A 15,550-nucleotide genomic window follows, 5' to 3' on the forward strand; every position below is an offset into this window, starting at 1 on the left:
CAGTTTCCCTGGCATTACATAGAATTTCTACAGGAAAGCCATCATTGCAGGCATAAAGTTGCTTCTGTAAAGTTGTTTATCTGGGAAAGATGCCATTCAGGAACTATTTTTGACATTAAAACAAAATAAATATACACAATTTTTTAAATTTGTAATGAATATTTATTTCAATAATCAAAAGCTATACATTTTTGTAAGCATGATTTTGAAAGAAGCCTTCTAATGAAGGGGTTAAAAGGCGTTAGCCACACCTTTTACTTGCTTGATTGGACATTCCTGTAGGTCACACTCTGCATAAACTGCATTGGCCGTGAATAGTTACCAAACTATATCCGAATCGCAAATCAGAGATAACAAATACATCTAAGCGACCAATCTGCCAGCAATGCATATTATTGTTTAATTGTATTGAACATTCTGTTCAATACAATTAAACAATAACCTTGACATCTGACCCACTTCTTACGGTACAGTACATCCACATTAATAAAGCACTGCACATTAAAATGCTAATGAACTGAAACACTAATCCTCATTTTTCTCAAAAACTTCCTAATGTGGGATATACCATTTTTCCACTCAGCTCCTCAACTGTAATTTGGAAATTTTATATATATATAACATATTAAAATTTTATTATTTTGTACATTCTGTAACTTTGTTCCCCTAGAACAAGAGTGGGCAGCACTGCAAAGAATAAAGTTTTTTAGTTTTAGCATGGATCTCAAAGTGAAGATATGTCTGTGTGTCAGTCCTTTTTGTTCCGTTCTTACATATTTTTAAATTTGATAAAATGTGTGGGTTTCACTGTTAAGCCCTCAAAGCACACTATGACTGTGAAAATATGACATATATAAAAATATCTGCTTTGGTCAGAAATAGGAATATAATAAATTTGTCTTGTTTGACTATTTTATTTTAGTAATAAATTTTATAAACATGAATTTAAAGAAATTCATATTTTTCCTAAAGTTACAAGTGTCTTCTATAAATAGACTTACATTTTCTGAGTTTAATCTATTACATTAATTTATGTAAAAAGTTCTAGTCTAAAAAAAATCTGAAATCACTTAATGTTAAAATATCTTTAAATTCTAAAGTTTAATATTTTTACCTTTACAATTTCAAAAGGAAATCTTTCGTGAAAGACTCTATTGATTCGAGCACCACCAGATAATTCACTAGTGTTAATAGAGGCAGATCCGGATCCCTCTATGCTTCGTTCAAAATCAGTTTGCAGTTGTTGAATCATCCTAATCAAATAATTTATTTTAATTTTTGATCATTAAAAAAAACACCCATTCTAAATCAACAAAAACAAAAGTTTTTCAAAGACTTCATTTTGAACAGTTTATGAAAAGGATAAAATTAAATGAAAAAAAAAAAAATATTGATATTCTGATATAAAGAAAGTCTTTTCAATGTAATATTTTAAAATCAAATTTCCTTTTACAATATTAGAAATTTCTGTAACTTTCAGTAAAGTTATATTTTGACCAATAATCAATATACAATTAAAATTTAATTTAATATAGTAAAAACTGGAAAATAAAACATCTTTCCTTCATATGATTTTGAAATCACTGATATTTTTAAACAATTATATTTTATAATTGAAAATTATACACCATAAAACACACTCCCATTTCAGCACAATATTTAGTGTATTTAAGTCATCTTGCATCTTTAGCTCTTTGCAGAAACCTTTTCTAACTGTATTCTGGGTGTAAAAAGTAAAATTAGAATACACACTTATGTTGGATGCATATGATTTGTCTAGGTAGAGGTAGCCAACTGAAGACCATTTAAAAAATTCATTAGCCTACTAGACTGCAATTTCATATAAGATGTGAGACAATTTTTATTTCTTGAGCCTCTTTTTTAGAGACAAAAATATGTCTTCTATGTAGTAAAATATGGTAGTTATTACTGTATTTTATAGCATATAAGACACAACTTTTGTCTAAAAAATAAAAAAATAAATCATTCATTCTGCACCCTTAGCTTTTGAATAAAAATGTTATTGTTCAATTATTACTGATTTTAATTATTTAAAAATGAAACTATTGTAAGTACAGTAGAGTCCCGAAAACTTGGCCTAATGTGGACTGAAGGGTGGCCAAGTTTGTGAAAATGCTGGGTTATCGGGAATGGGGTTAAAAAAGAATAAGTACGAGTGTTTTCTCAGAAAATACTGTACTGTACTTGTATGTATTGTTTGCTTGAGAATACAACAGAGAATAAACTGCCCAAATACCCTTAAACAAAGGAAAAGTACATACTTTATGAAGGCATATAGCCTTTACTACATGAAAATGAAAATTAATTAATACACATTGTATAGTAATTTACCTGATAAGACAGACCTCAGAAAAATATTTTATGAGGCTTAAAGCTGTCTATAATGAAAATTAACTAACTGACTTTGCAAAAACTGGCTACTTTTTTTTAAAGAAATGTAATGTCCTGTTGTCTTCTGCAATGCACTCTGCGTTTTGCTGCTTTATCACGAAGACAATGAAGGAACAGCAAGTCCATTACCGACGCATCTTGTTCAAAATACTGAAGGGCGGTTTCGACAGCCTTTAGTCCCTCACTATGTGATATTTTAGGAGCTTGTACGGTGGAGTCCTCAACATCAACGTCTTAATCGTTTTCCGGCATTTTTTCATTAACTGTGACAGCAGCAATAATTTCTGCATCGGACATAATGTTTTGCTTGGTATTGTTCTGGAACCACTGTTCGACGTCATTTTCATCAGCTTCTGCATATCCAGGAACTCTTTTCAGAAGGTCGAGTAAGTTTAAATTTTCTGCATCATCAACGAACTCATTTCTCTCACGATCAAGGAGTTTTCGCCAGGAATGAACTAGTGTTAACGACTCTAACTCGTTCCAGGCGTCCGCCACCCAGCCAACATCCAATAGGTTAATTTTCTTTAAGTTCTGGATAAGACTTTGACCATTATCATTTGCAGAAAGAAGGGAGGATAACAACTTGCGCCGAGTTATCCGGACTGCTGGGTTATCGAGTGCTGAAATTTCGGCACTCGATAACCGGCAGTCCGAGTTTTCGGGACTCTACTGTATTAAAGTTAAATAACCTGAGATGATTATTGAGCAACTGTTCATCATATATATCCAACATAAAAGTATGTATTATAATTTTACTTTTTTCCCTAGAATAGATGACTTAAATACATTAAATACTTTTCCTAAATATTCTGTGCTGAAATGAGCTGCATCTTATGTGCCATAAAATGTGGTATATTTTAATGTTTCATAAATTGTCATCTAATTTTCTGCAATAGTATAGAATACATATAAATAACTTCACATTAAAAATTTTTTTTTATCTATTTGATCATCATTAACCAACACATTAAAAAATATATTATATACAGGTTAATCATATGAACTGAGTTAACCTACAGCACTTTTTATGACTTGGCTTGTAATGTATCAACTGTCTGTAGCTCAGTGGTCTTTGGTTTTGTACACTACAACAAGATGTCCTTTATTTTGAATTTACCACATTCTTTGTCACAGCAAGGCACTTCCTTTCTCAAGGCATTATCGCATCTTTTAAGGTCTAATTTCTAATTAATTTTTTTAATAATGTTCTTTTGCACACAACTGCAATTGCATTAGTTCCTATAAAATTAGTCCTTTTACTTATTTAATGGCCCACTTCCATGCCGTATATGTACAGTAGACCCCCCTATAATTACGGTTCCTATAAAACTGCGAAAAAATTGTGACGGTATCCATAAAAAAAGGTAAAAAAACTCCTATAATTACGTAAAACATCATCGGGCAGCCGAACTACTTTCCGCGCCGTCAAGCGCCACGCTACGGAGAAATTACTATAGTCTGTACAGTATTATATATAAATTAGGTACTGTACATATAATTATATATAAATTAGGTACTGTATATATAATTATATATTAACTTAATTTATTGTAACTTTATTATAATTATATATATGCTTTCCACCGCGTAGCGCCACACTACGAAAATTTTACGCTATCTATCGTCTGTACAGTATGTAAATTAGGTACTGTAAGTCTAATACAGTACTGTAATTTTATACATTTCTTGTGAAAGAAACATTTCTTATTCAACGGCAATTAAAATTATTTATATTAATGATGTCTCCAAAGTTCAACGAAGTTTTCGCAGAAAAATAAGTTATTAGAAATCGGCCGCTGTTTGCTGAGCTGTTCCGCGATGAAAACAAGCTTGAATAATGGCGATGTCGAATGGTGCACACTCGGTAGGTAATCCTACAATTTTTTGTTTATAGCATAGTTTATACGGATTATTTCCAAAAAAAAAAATATACGTATTTTGGAAATGTTGAGTCGGATTAGTCTAGAATAGATTAATTTTATGGAAGAAAACCTTTCAATCAGCCGTAGTCCGTAAACTTCACACGTGTCGGGCTGTGATTGGAAGGACTCGTAAGAAATCGGATTCCTAAAGAATGGAATGTATCTATGATCTTATAGGGGGGTCGACTGTATTTATTACAAGCTGAAGAGTAGCATATCTTCTAGCATATGTTGTTTTAACAACCTATTGTTTACACCAAATATAATTTTATTTTGTAATAGCTTATTCACCATACCCAAAATCTTTAATATGGGTCCTAGAAAGCATAAAAACTGTCAAAAGACTCACTGATTTTATGACAAAAGTTATTAAATTGTAAACATTGATATGGCTGTGTGGGGGTGAATGCAATGTGTGTTTTGAAAATTATTACTGATTACTTCTATATCCATCTTTTCAGAGCTCAAGAATGAAATGGCAGTTGCTGTGCAAAATAACATTATTAAAAAAATTAATTAGAAATTAGACCTTAAAAGATGTGGTAATGCCTTGAGAAAGGAAAGTGACTTGCTATGACAAAGAATGTGGTAAATTTCAAAATAGAGGGCATCTTGTTGTAGTGTACAAAACTGAAGACCACTGAGCTACAGACAGTTGATACATTATATACAGGTTGACACACACCATCTGTACACCCATTTTAAAATGAAGGAAAGTGAGTTTCATCAAACATCCTAAAAATTTTGATAAGTGAATTGAGTACACTTTATTAAATGGTAATATTTTCAATATCTGGTATTGGCCCTGCATGAAAAAAATATTATATATACTATTAAATATATATATATAATATTTTAGAATAATAATCATGTTATTATTATCATGTTACTATTAAATACAATAGTTTAATAATGCATTAAAATCATCATAAATACTTTTATTTGAAACTATAAAATATCAATTGACTAATTATTGGTGCAGATGTTTTTCATTGAATGGATTGAAATAAGGAATGTTATTGTTCACTACTATTTTATGTTGAAAAAAAAATTATTAAAATTTGCTTAATATTCACCCAAAGTTTTTTAAATTTGAGAATATATATTAATTATTATAACTTAAAATTTATTTAAATATTTTACTTACTGGAGCATTGCTTTTGTCTTACGAGATGGGTCATCTGGATGATAGTTCTTATATTCATCTACATCTTTTTCCATTGAAATCAGCTGCTTTTGGAGTTTATCACGTAAACTTGGTAAAGTATCCCTAATATGATTTGTTAATTGTTGATTTAAAACTCTTTGAAGATATGGTGTTCCCATACGTTCTGCCATATGCCTAAAATTTTCAATTTATTAAATAAATAATAAATAAAATATAATAATTAAATTTTAAAAATTTAAATTTAATTCAGCTTACAAGTAGTCTCAACTTTTGAGCAACTTGTTCTTTCATACATATTTTGATCCTCAAAAAAAAATTTTTTTTACATCAAATTCATACTTTCATATACTTTAGCTGACAAAAATTTTGAGCTATTGTACACTAGCACTTTTTGGCAGTTTTGGTCACAAATTATTTTGTGAAAATCAATTTTTATTGTCTTTTTTGTTTAATCAATGATTTTAATATTTTAAATAGTATTTTATGCAATATAACATATTCATTGCAAAAAAAGCAAAACTTTTTCCTATCTTAATAAGAAATTTTGTAATTTTTCTTTTTAGTTCTCTGGGGATGGTACTCTCTTTATAACATGTAACAATTTTTTTTTAAATATAACTGTGACTTCTGTATACATTCATAGGAATGTGTGTGTCCAAAAGTTGGAGATTTCCTGTATCTATTTTTAATATACACAAAATTGTAAATATTAAAATTATAAAATCAATAATAAGTTCTTAAGTATTTAAATATATAAAAAAAAGGTGGGCAATATATAACATTTGATATGAAGCAACAGACTTTATAACATATTGATTTTGATGTTAAAGTAAAAAGTAGAAATTTTGCACTAGAAATTTCCAATTTTCTGCAAATTGCTTAGTAGTATAACAAAAACATTTGCTAGAAATTAGATAAAGATTTAACTTAAGTGGATATGCAGAATGTCCAAACAAAATAGACAAACTATCTAAAAGTAAAGGTTTTTAGTTTCTACAAAAATAATAAAATTACTCAAAGAAATGGATTCTAAGTTTTTAACTTTACAAAGGAGATAAGGAGATAAAAAAAGGATTTTTAAATATTTAATAATTGTACGAACTAGCTTCAGAAAATAAACTCTGTTAATTTAGTAATAAGTTTCAATTATTTTCATTAAAAAAAATTGAAAAATTTGTAACTTTAAAAAATAGATTAACTAGTAATAATGATGACAAAATTATAGAAGTTTACAAATTTTATATTATAAAATCAACTATAAGAATATCTAAATATGAACAAACCATTGTACTGAACTTTATATTCAAATACAATTGCTTCATTCATATTATAAAGTCATAGTCTGAATAAATTTTGAAATTTTTAATTTATTTAATACTTAACTAATATTTTGTAGTTTTTTTTAAAACCATTATTTGATATTAATTAAAAAAATTACTATATCAAAATTCTATTCATTATAATGTTATAGTTATTATTTTGAATTCATTGATCTTAATTAAACTTAAATTACTCTTAAACTCATTACCAATATAATATAATGTTTTTCAATTAATAGCATATTAATATTAATGAACACCATTAAAGATTTGTCATGAATAAAGTTTTAGAAATAAAAATTCCTCTTAATATATTGGTTTATTTTTCAATTATTATGTAATTTAAATTTTTTAATGCAAGAATGCGCTTTATTTTTTTCATTATATAACATGAAAATTGTCATTCCTTTCATTATTCATATAATTAACTTATTTGCTCATTTGTTAAATTAATCATTAGATTTTTATTACATTAAAAATAACTTTTTCTAATTATTACTTATTTAAATTTTTAATTATACAAATTAAAATTTCTTTGTTGTTAACAAACATCAGCATTAAATAAATTTTTCTAAAGGAAAAATATTACTATCAAATTCAAAATAGTATCTGTTGTTTAGATGATTCATAAAATTATTATTATTGTTACATTATTGCTAAACGTTTATAATTTAGTTGTACTGGTACATCCTTTTTTTCACATAATAAAGTAATTTGCTATGTTTATTGTAAGTTACATTTACAATAAACATATAAATAAATATAACTATAAATAAAGACTAATTTTCTTTTTACATTCAACTTTATTTAAATTTATTCCATTAAAAATATGTCATTATTTCTTACAATAAAATATTATATGCAGAAAATTACATTTCTTTTCAAATTTGACTATGAATAATTTATGATAAAATTCTTAAAATTTGGTTTTATAACCTCATCATATATACAGTATTTGTGAATCCCATCTTTTGTGACTCTGAAAAGTGACTGTCACAATCAGTTTTCTATTTCCTGAAATATTGAAGCAATAATAATCACTCCTACTGATTATATTCAATCTAATCAGTTCAGAAAACTTATAAACTTATCAGTAAATCAATTTATTTTTTTAAAAATAAAAATTAAGCAAAAATTGCAGAAATTCTGCAATTTTTATTTTACACTGAAAGTATAACATCAGTTGTATCCACAGTTTGTTTCAATCTGCCATTTACATCAATGACTCCAATGATTAAATCAGATTGTAATCTTATATTAGGATTTTATAGTGGTAACTAATATTTAATAGAAGATGGTAATGCTGCGTTAAAAAAAAATCAGACTGTTTAAAAATTATTTTACTTTTAAAATATGTAGAATATTTGTTTTTCAAATTAAACTATACTAATGTAAAACTTACCTATAACTTGGATGACTTAAAAAAAACCTTCTTTCTGAATCCAAAGCCACTTTGATATCTTTTCTACCTTCAATATCTTTTTGACTTCGGTTTACAACACCTATATAACCTAAATTTATAAAACAAAATAATTAAAATATATCATTGATTACTTATTTTCAACACTAGCAAGTTAAAACATTTAACTATTANATATTTTGCATAACAAATTGGGTTAAAAGAAGTTGTTATACTGGACCAGAGTACAATTCCCTTGACGAACATAACAGACCCCACACATAGCAGAGGGGAGGGCGCAACGATCACAAAGACAAAGGTCACATACACAACTTTCTAACAATTTTAAAAAAATTTATTAGACTAAACATCGATGAAAATTCAACGCAAAGTTGGTTAATAGCGATATACTAATAAACTAATTACATGGGATATACTAATATCCTAATATACCATACTAATAATGCATTTTTTCCCTTCTTTTCGGTTATCCGATTTTTTTCAGTTATCCAACCAACCTGAATCCCCAATTGAGTCGGATAATTGATGCTCTACTGTATTGTATGTAATTATTTTGTTTGTTTGTGTTTTTAGTATATATTATACTCACACACATATACAACATAATTTAATAATGAGAAGTCATTAACAAGTTATCTTTTCACACACACACACACACACATTATATATATATANTTATTACTTATTTAAATTTTTAATTATACAAATTAAAATTTCTTTGTTGTTAACAAACATCAGCATTAAATAAATTTTTCTAAAGGAAAAATATTACTATCAAATTCAAAATAGTATCTGTTGTTTAGATGATTCATAAAATTATTATTATTGTTACATTATTGCTAAACGTTTATAATTTAGTTGTACTGGTACATCCTTTTTTTCACATAATAAAGTAATTTGCTATGTTTATTGTAAGTTACATTTACAATAAACATATAAATAAATATAACTATAAATAAAGACTAATTTTCTTTTTACATTCAACTTTATTTAAATTTATTCCATTAAAAATATGTCATTATTTCTTACAATAAAATATTATATGCAGAAAATTACATTTCTTTTCAAATTTGACTATGAATAATTTATGATAAAATTCTTAAAATTTGGTTTTATAACCTCATCATATATACAGTATTTGTGAATCCCATCTTTTGTGACTCTGAAAAGTGACTGTCACAATCAGTTTTCTATTTCCTGAAATATTGAAGCAATAATAATCACTCCTACTGATTATATTCAATCTAATCAGTTCAGAAAACTTATAAACTTATCAGTAAATCAATTTATTTTTTTAAAAATAAAAATTAAGCAAAAATTGCAGAAATTCTGCAATTTTTATTTTACACTGAAAGTATAACATCAGTTGTATCCACAGTTTGTTTCAATCTGCCATTTACATCAATGACTCCAATGATTAAATCAGATTGTAATCTTATATTAGGATTTTATAGTGGTAACTAATATTTAATAGAAGATGGTAATGCTGCGTTAAAAAAAAATCAGACTGTTTAAAAATTATTTTACTTTTAAAATATGTAGAATATTTGTTTTTCAAATTAAACTATACTAATGTAAAACTTACCTATAACTTGGATGACTTAAAAAAAACCTTCTTTCTGAATCCAAAGCCACTTTGATATCTTTTCTACCTTCAATATCTTTTTGACTTCGGTTTACAACACCTATATAACCTAAATTTATAAAACAAAATAATTAAAATATATCATTGATTACTTATTTTCAACACTAGCAAGTTAAAACATTTAACTATTATTTATTAGATGAGAGCTGAAATATATTAAATATAATTACAATTAAAAAAGAATTTAGTTTTATTAATTACATTTTTAATCATATGACATTATATGATTCAATATAGTTTCAAAATTATATTGGAAATTTTCTGTATTTAAAACAAATTCATAGAAGACAAAAGAATTATTAATTTTTATCAATTAATTTTTGTATAGTAGAGCATCAATTATCCGAACCCCAATTAACTGTCACATTGGTTAACCGACTGTTCTAGTCAGCAAATTTCAAATGTCCGCTAGTGATGCGGCACTACAATATTTGGCTATGTCTTGGCTACTTTAATATTATTTTTGTTAAATTTTTGCATGTTTTAGCTGGCATCAACGGCTTGACCATTGAAGGGAGGCTAGTATTTAAACGAGACTTAATTTTCTAATTATGAGTGGTTGTTTGTTTTGTGAGCAATAATTTAAAAATAATTTTTAACGATACAATAGTGACAATTATTATTTTTGTCAGGGTTTGGATATAATGGAGGGTAATGTCGAAGGTAACACAAAGAAAGTGGAGAGAACTAGAAAGCGATGTCCGTTAGACCACAGCACACATTCCAAACTAAACTATACTGGACCAGAGTACAATTCCCTTGACGAACATAACAGACCCCACACATAGCAGAGGGGAGGGCGCAACGATCACAAAGACAAAGGTCACATACACAACTTTCTAACAATTTTAAAAAAATTTATTAGACTAAACATCGATGAAAATTCAACGCAAAGTTGGTTAATAGCGATATACTAATAAACTAATTACATGGGATATACTAATATCCTAATATACCATACTAATAATGCATTTTTTCCCTTCTTTTCGGTTATCCGATTTTTTTCAGTTATCCAACNTATATATAAAATTAAATAAGATATATAGATATATATATATCATATTTTAATTTTTATTATTCTGTATATATTTTTGTACAACTTACTTTTGTAATCTTGTTCCTTTGAAATGAGATTGACAACCTTATAAAGAATAGAGAGTCACTTACCTTGAGGTGAACAGATGTGTTGTCACATTGTTGTCTTTTCATATATATACATATATATATTTCTTATATACAGTATAAGAAGTTTTGTGTATGTATGTATGTATGTATGTATGTATGTATATATGTTTGATATTATTTATAAATACATATATATATTTATCTTTCTCCTTCTCAGTAATATTAGTTACTTATACTAAGAAACACACCTGATTTCTATTTGCCGAGTTTTTTCTTTATTCCGGAAAAAAGTATATTATTTTATTTCATTCGGAAAAAAGTATATTATTTTATTTGAAAAGAACTAATACATGTATAAAAAAAATACAAATAATTTAATTTTTACTATTCATAAAAATAAAATAACTAATAAGAAAAGATTTAATCTTTATTATATTCTTACCCCGTCGAAGTGGTAATAATTTATTTTCTAATATATCTTTTGCATCTGTTCCTTCATCCATTAGATCTAGTTTGGTAATTACTCCAATTGTACGTAATCCTAAGTTAAGCATATTATTAGAATATAATATAAAAAACCTAAAAACTGTTTTCAACAATTATAAATAATTATACAGCAAAATCCATTAAAACAATTTCCTAAAACAAGAAAGATTTTTTTTCTTTACTTAGAAAATATCTTTTTGTGCAAATTTGAATTATTACTACAATATATTACTTGTAAGTAATGTTATTCACTATTCAGTATATAATTATTGAACATTATGAATAGATAATAACTTCCAAAAAAGAATATTTATCATGAAAATATTAAAGTATACAAATTTGCATATTTATTTCAATTATGATACATTAACATTATGTTAGAGCGATTATATACACATAAAACAAAACAATATTAAATTAAAAAAATGAAATTTATACAATATTTATATGGTATATAGATGTTTTTTCATGCTTAGAAATACAGAAATAAATAAATGATTTAATTCCTTCTGAACAAAACATTTTACACTTTTACCTACAGTATTTATATAATAAAAAATTATATTAAATACATTATTTAATTTTCCTGTTAATTCTTTTGTTGTCATTTTAGGATTTAAAAAATGTAAGGTTCAAAATAAAAATAAAAAAATTATGTTGGTGTAATTGCTTTTTGTCCTTATGTTACAATATGAAACTATGAGTACTAAATTTTGGCTGTATGGGGGGCTTATTACATACTATTGATGTTGTCGAAGTAATCACACAGAAGTAGGTAGACACGAGTTTATTATGACAATGGTGTGCATTTCAGACAGGTTGTCTGTCCCTCTTCAGCCATATTTGTTACAATTTGGTGGGTTTACAGGAGTCTACAAAATACAAGTTTTTTTGTTACAAACATTTGGGTTGGCCTTTCTTAAAACAGCTCTTACTTTTGTAACTGTGATCTTGTTTATAACTTTGTATTACGTTCATTTACCATAGTACTTACTTTACAATTAATTTCATTAAGCAACAATTTTAATCTCTAGTTGCCATTTGTACCAAAAACATAATATAACATCTGTGAAAAATCCCAAAAATGAAGTCATCCACACATTAGCAACAAAATAGAATGTACCTTTTAAGTATGTATAAAAATGTAATTATGAACTATTTTAATCACAAACCCAAATGCTTGTAATGAAAAACCACTTGTATTTTGTAGAATCCTGTAAACCTACCAAATTATAACAAATATGGCTGAAGAAAGACAGACAACCTGTTCGAAATGCATACCATCATCATAATAAACTGGTGTCTACCTACTTATGTGTGATTACACCAACAATGTCAATATGAGAATCTAATATATCATCAATATTGTCATACTTATTCAATAATTGTTGTTGAATCTACCACCCAAGAAAATCTCCACTTACACTTTCTTAAAGGCAAAAATGACACATTCCTGTGATCTGCTGACCCCTTAGCTGGGCAATATAGGGCTGATATTAAAATTGACGGCTGAAGAGTCAGTTGTCACCCGTTCCTCTTGGACTAGTCTTCAAAAATTTTCTGTGCCTGTACAAAATTTTACTGGATCGGATTTCAGCCTCGACCAACAGCACCGGTGAGGACAAACCTTCACGATGACCTTGACCCAGACTTTTCCGATCCAGAACTTTCTGAACCCTTCAAGAACGATAACGGTCTCCATAGTCTCAATGAAAATCTCAATGAAATCTATCATCACTTTGTGGACATCCTCTACTCCTGGTATTTATTGACTTGCAAACCACTGTAAACTCTCTCGAAATATCGTGACCTATTTTAGTTTGATTTATTATAAATCATTAGCGATATAAATTGTACACAATGTATTTTCCTTTACAAATAAATGGCTGTTTAGTTAACCTGGCATCCGAGTGATTCACTTCCGGTACTCCATCTCTCAAACCTCCTCCATCCTGAATCCAATTGCCCATGCATGCGCTGCTTGCGTGGGCATGTTGATTCTAATACTGAATCAACATGCCATCTCGGCTTCCGTGTCATTCAGGACACAGTGGTGCCAATCCTGACAAGCACTAAAGACGTGCTGACCCTCCAGTCACATTAATAGTGTGTGATAAGTCCTCCATAGAGCCAACTTAGTGCTCATAGTTTCATAAAAAAATTATGGTCATAAAATATGAGCAAATAAATAATTTTAATATATTAAAAAATTTTTTAAATGCTTTTAGTGATCATGTTTTGTGAGATTGGGGTGAAGGATGGTGGGGTGGGACCATCTCCTAAAACATTAAATGCATTGTCATTGAACTTAGGTATGTCCTCAAAGTTACAATTTTAGAAAAGGCATAATCATTTAATTGCTATTGTGACGATAATTAATATTCATATGACAGAATAAATTGACCGATTGATTTCATTTTCAAAGTTCATAGTTCTGTAATGTCTTTCAAAAATGTAGTTTGAATTTTGTAATTTCAATTAGAATTAGAATTGATGAATTGTAATCAGATCTATTTTATACAGGTTTCTTGGATTAAAAAACTAATGGCCTCTCCTAATAATATTGATATAATACAAAGTACAAAAAACAATCATTTAAATTATTATAACAAATAAACAATCAAAATAAACGGTATTACAAATATTAACAATTTTTCAAAATTATATTACTTAAAAACAGATAAAATTGTGAGATCTTTATACATTACCTTCTGGATCTACTTCTTTTGAAAGTTTTAATGCATCTGATGTTGCTAAATCCTGAGTTGCAGGTGTCACTGCCAAAATGAGACAGTTTTCTTTCCGAATAAATGATAAAATCATTTCTCTAATTTGAACTTCAATATCTGGAGGCTGGTCACCGACAGGTACTTTTGTTAACCCAGGCAAATCAATTAAGGTTAAATTCAAAACTGTATTGGAAAAAGAAAAGCTATATTAAAATGTTAACAATCTGAACAATTATAATAAATAATAATAATTATTTATTATAAAATTAAATTATTAAGTAATAAAATCTATTTTTATTCTATATATAATACATAGAATTCTTTATAATAAAATTTGCTTGATTGAAATAAAATAACTAGGTATTTTCTAGGAAAAGAAAACTGAGTGCCACAGCATAGAGTTTTCAATTTTGGCTTGACACAAAAACACAAATGTGGCGATTTGCTTCTAATGTTCTGTCTAAAGCAGTTTAATTAAAACCTGAAAGTATGGGAGGGGGATGTGCATGTCCATCATCATAGCTCTTCAGAAACATCAAGAAATGTTTAAAACATCCACATGTGCAACTTTTCAAAAGTTAATTTAGTCATGACAACATGCATGTTAAATGCATGTAATTAAAATAAAAAGTTGTCATAGAGACCAATGTTAATTAACAGTATATTATAAACTCAATTGAGATGTAGCACATGACAAGCCTACAACTGACAATCAACCCATAGAGTTTACATGGAGAAATTTGACCCAGAATATCTCACAGCTGAATTTCAAATTTCAAAAATCTGGCTTTGTCACGACATTGGACTTGCCGAACCATACATATCTGCACAAAAAATGTTTAATGGTCATGAAGTTGCATTGAACTTTGATCACAGACAAAACACTTTCTGACTTATAAAGTGCTTTTCTCAATTACTCCATTAAATAATTGTCACTAAAAACAGTTATCTAATGGAGTAATTGCTTTGTTTCAGTTTCAAAAAATCAGATTTTGATTAGTTCATTACAGGTGAAATTATTATTTATATTATTTCATAATACAAAAATATAACTTTTGTTTATCATAAAATAAAGTATATTTAATTTTTAACTGATTAAAATATTTAATTTTCAGAAAGAAAAAAATCCATGACAAAAATGGAAAAATATTTTTATTTTGTAGTGAATATAGGAACTCAAAGTTTTCTTTTTAATCACAAAGTCATAAGCACTTAAGAAATTTAGTAAACTTTGGTATGGATGTCTTTATTAGCACATATTTAACCTGTAATTGACTTCTTGTTAAGTGTTTCACAGCATGTTTTGGAGGCAAGTCATTGT

General features: G+C 27.4%; 1 protein-coding gene across 2 annotated transcripts in view; it reads right to left on the reverse strand.

Annotated features, from left to right (window-relative positions):
* The window catches only part of LOC111626354 (dynamin-like), a 116,909-nt gene that overhangs the window by 62,392 nt on the left and 38,967 nt on the right, over positions 1-15,550 (reverse strand). For both annotated transcript variants that reach the window (XM_023369702.1, XM_023369703.1), the window contains exons 4-8: positions 14,209-14,412; positions 11,457-11,555; positions 9,830-9,938; positions 5,485-5,679; positions 1,115-1,253 (exon numbers count right to left, since the gene is read on the reverse strand). In XM_023369702.1, the coding sequence (XP_023225470.1) occupies positions 1,115-1,253; positions 5,485-5,679; positions 9,830-9,938; positions 11,457-11,555; positions 14,209-14,412 (746 nt within the window). The remainder of the gene's footprint in view (positions 1-1,114; positions 1,254-5,484; positions 5,680-9,829; positions 9,939-11,456; positions 11,556-14,208; positions 14,413-15,550) is intronic.

This window comes from Centruroides sculpturatus, unplaced genomic scaffold (assembly GCF_000671375.1).
Source record: "Centruroides sculpturatus isolate CEXI.00-Female unplaced genomic scaffold, Cexi_2.0 scaffold26, whole genome shotgun sequence".
In the NCBI taxonomy this organism is placed as follows: domain Eukaryota; kingdom Metazoa; phylum Arthropoda; class Arachnida; order Scorpiones; family Buthidae; genus Centruroides; species Centruroides sculpturatus.